General features: G+C 53.7%; 1 protein-coding gene across 1 annotated transcript in view; it reads right to left on the reverse strand.

Annotated features, from left to right (window-relative positions):
* Nucleotides 1-763, reverse strand: part of FAM122B (family with sequence similarity 122B) — a 10,172-nt gene extending 9,409 nt beyond the window's left edge. The window contains exons 1-2 of the mRNA XM_010715192.2: nt 628-763; nt 379-457 (exon numbers count right to left, since the gene is read on the reverse strand). Of these exons, the coding sequence (XP_010713494.1) occupies nt 379-457; nt 628-743 (195 nt within the window). The 5' untranslated portion in view covers nt 744-763. The remainder of the gene's footprint in view (nt 1-378; nt 458-627) is intronic.
* Between the last annotated feature and the right edge of the window lie 6 nt (nt 764-769).

A 769-nucleotide genomic window follows, 5' to 3' on the forward strand; every position in this document is an offset into this window, starting at 1 on the left:
AAAATACACTTCTTCATACAAATCCCTACTGTCTGATCAGTTCATAAAAGAACAAGTGGACCCCTGACAAAAAAAAAAAAAAAAAGACAAAACAAAAGCAAACAGGTGAATGAAGGTCTGTGAATTCCTTGTGAATAACAAATCAGACAGCCATTAAACACTTCCAGTTACAATAGCAGTTTACTCCTCCAGCCCACGTTGGAATTAATTTTAAGACTGTACTTAATCAGAAACTACTCAGAGCTTCAGAAATCGTTTCCTTCTCAGTCTGGAAGCTTGCCATGACGCTTAGTGCAAGTACAAATCGAGTTCAGCTTCGGTTCTCCATCCCACCCCCTCCTCGCTAGGGGTAAACAGCGCGTGCCTGGGATTCCTTACCATGCTGTGCCGGCTGGTAACTGTCGTGCTGTTCCTGCGAGTTCGCAACACGTAAGGCTGAAAAACCTGGGAGCTATCACTGTAGGGAAAAGAAAAACAGAAAGCAAGTTTGCTGAGGCGTGTTTTACTTCAGCCGGGCAGCACTCCGTCGCAGCGCCCTGAGAACAGCCCCGGAGCGCATCGGGAGCGGCGCTTCGCTGCGCTCGCACAGCGCGTTTCCCCGTGAGCCCGCAGCCCGGCCGCGCTCACCTGAGCCCGTGGATGAGGGGGGCGCTGTTGGATCTCCTCAGCCCGCCGCCGTCGCTCGGGGCCGCGGCGCTCCCCGGCGGCAGCTCCAGGTCCAGCTCCATTTTCTCCTGAGCCATCGCGGCGGCTGCGGCTCCGGCTCATC

Source organism: Meleagris gallopavo, chromosome 9 (assembly GCF_000146605.3).
Source record: "Meleagris gallopavo isolate NT-WF06-2002-E0010 breed Aviagen turkey brand Nicholas breeding stock chromosome 9, Turkey_5.1, whole genome shotgun sequence".
Lineage (NCBI taxonomy): Eukaryota > Metazoa > Chordata > Aves > Galliformes > Phasianidae > Meleagris > Meleagris gallopavo.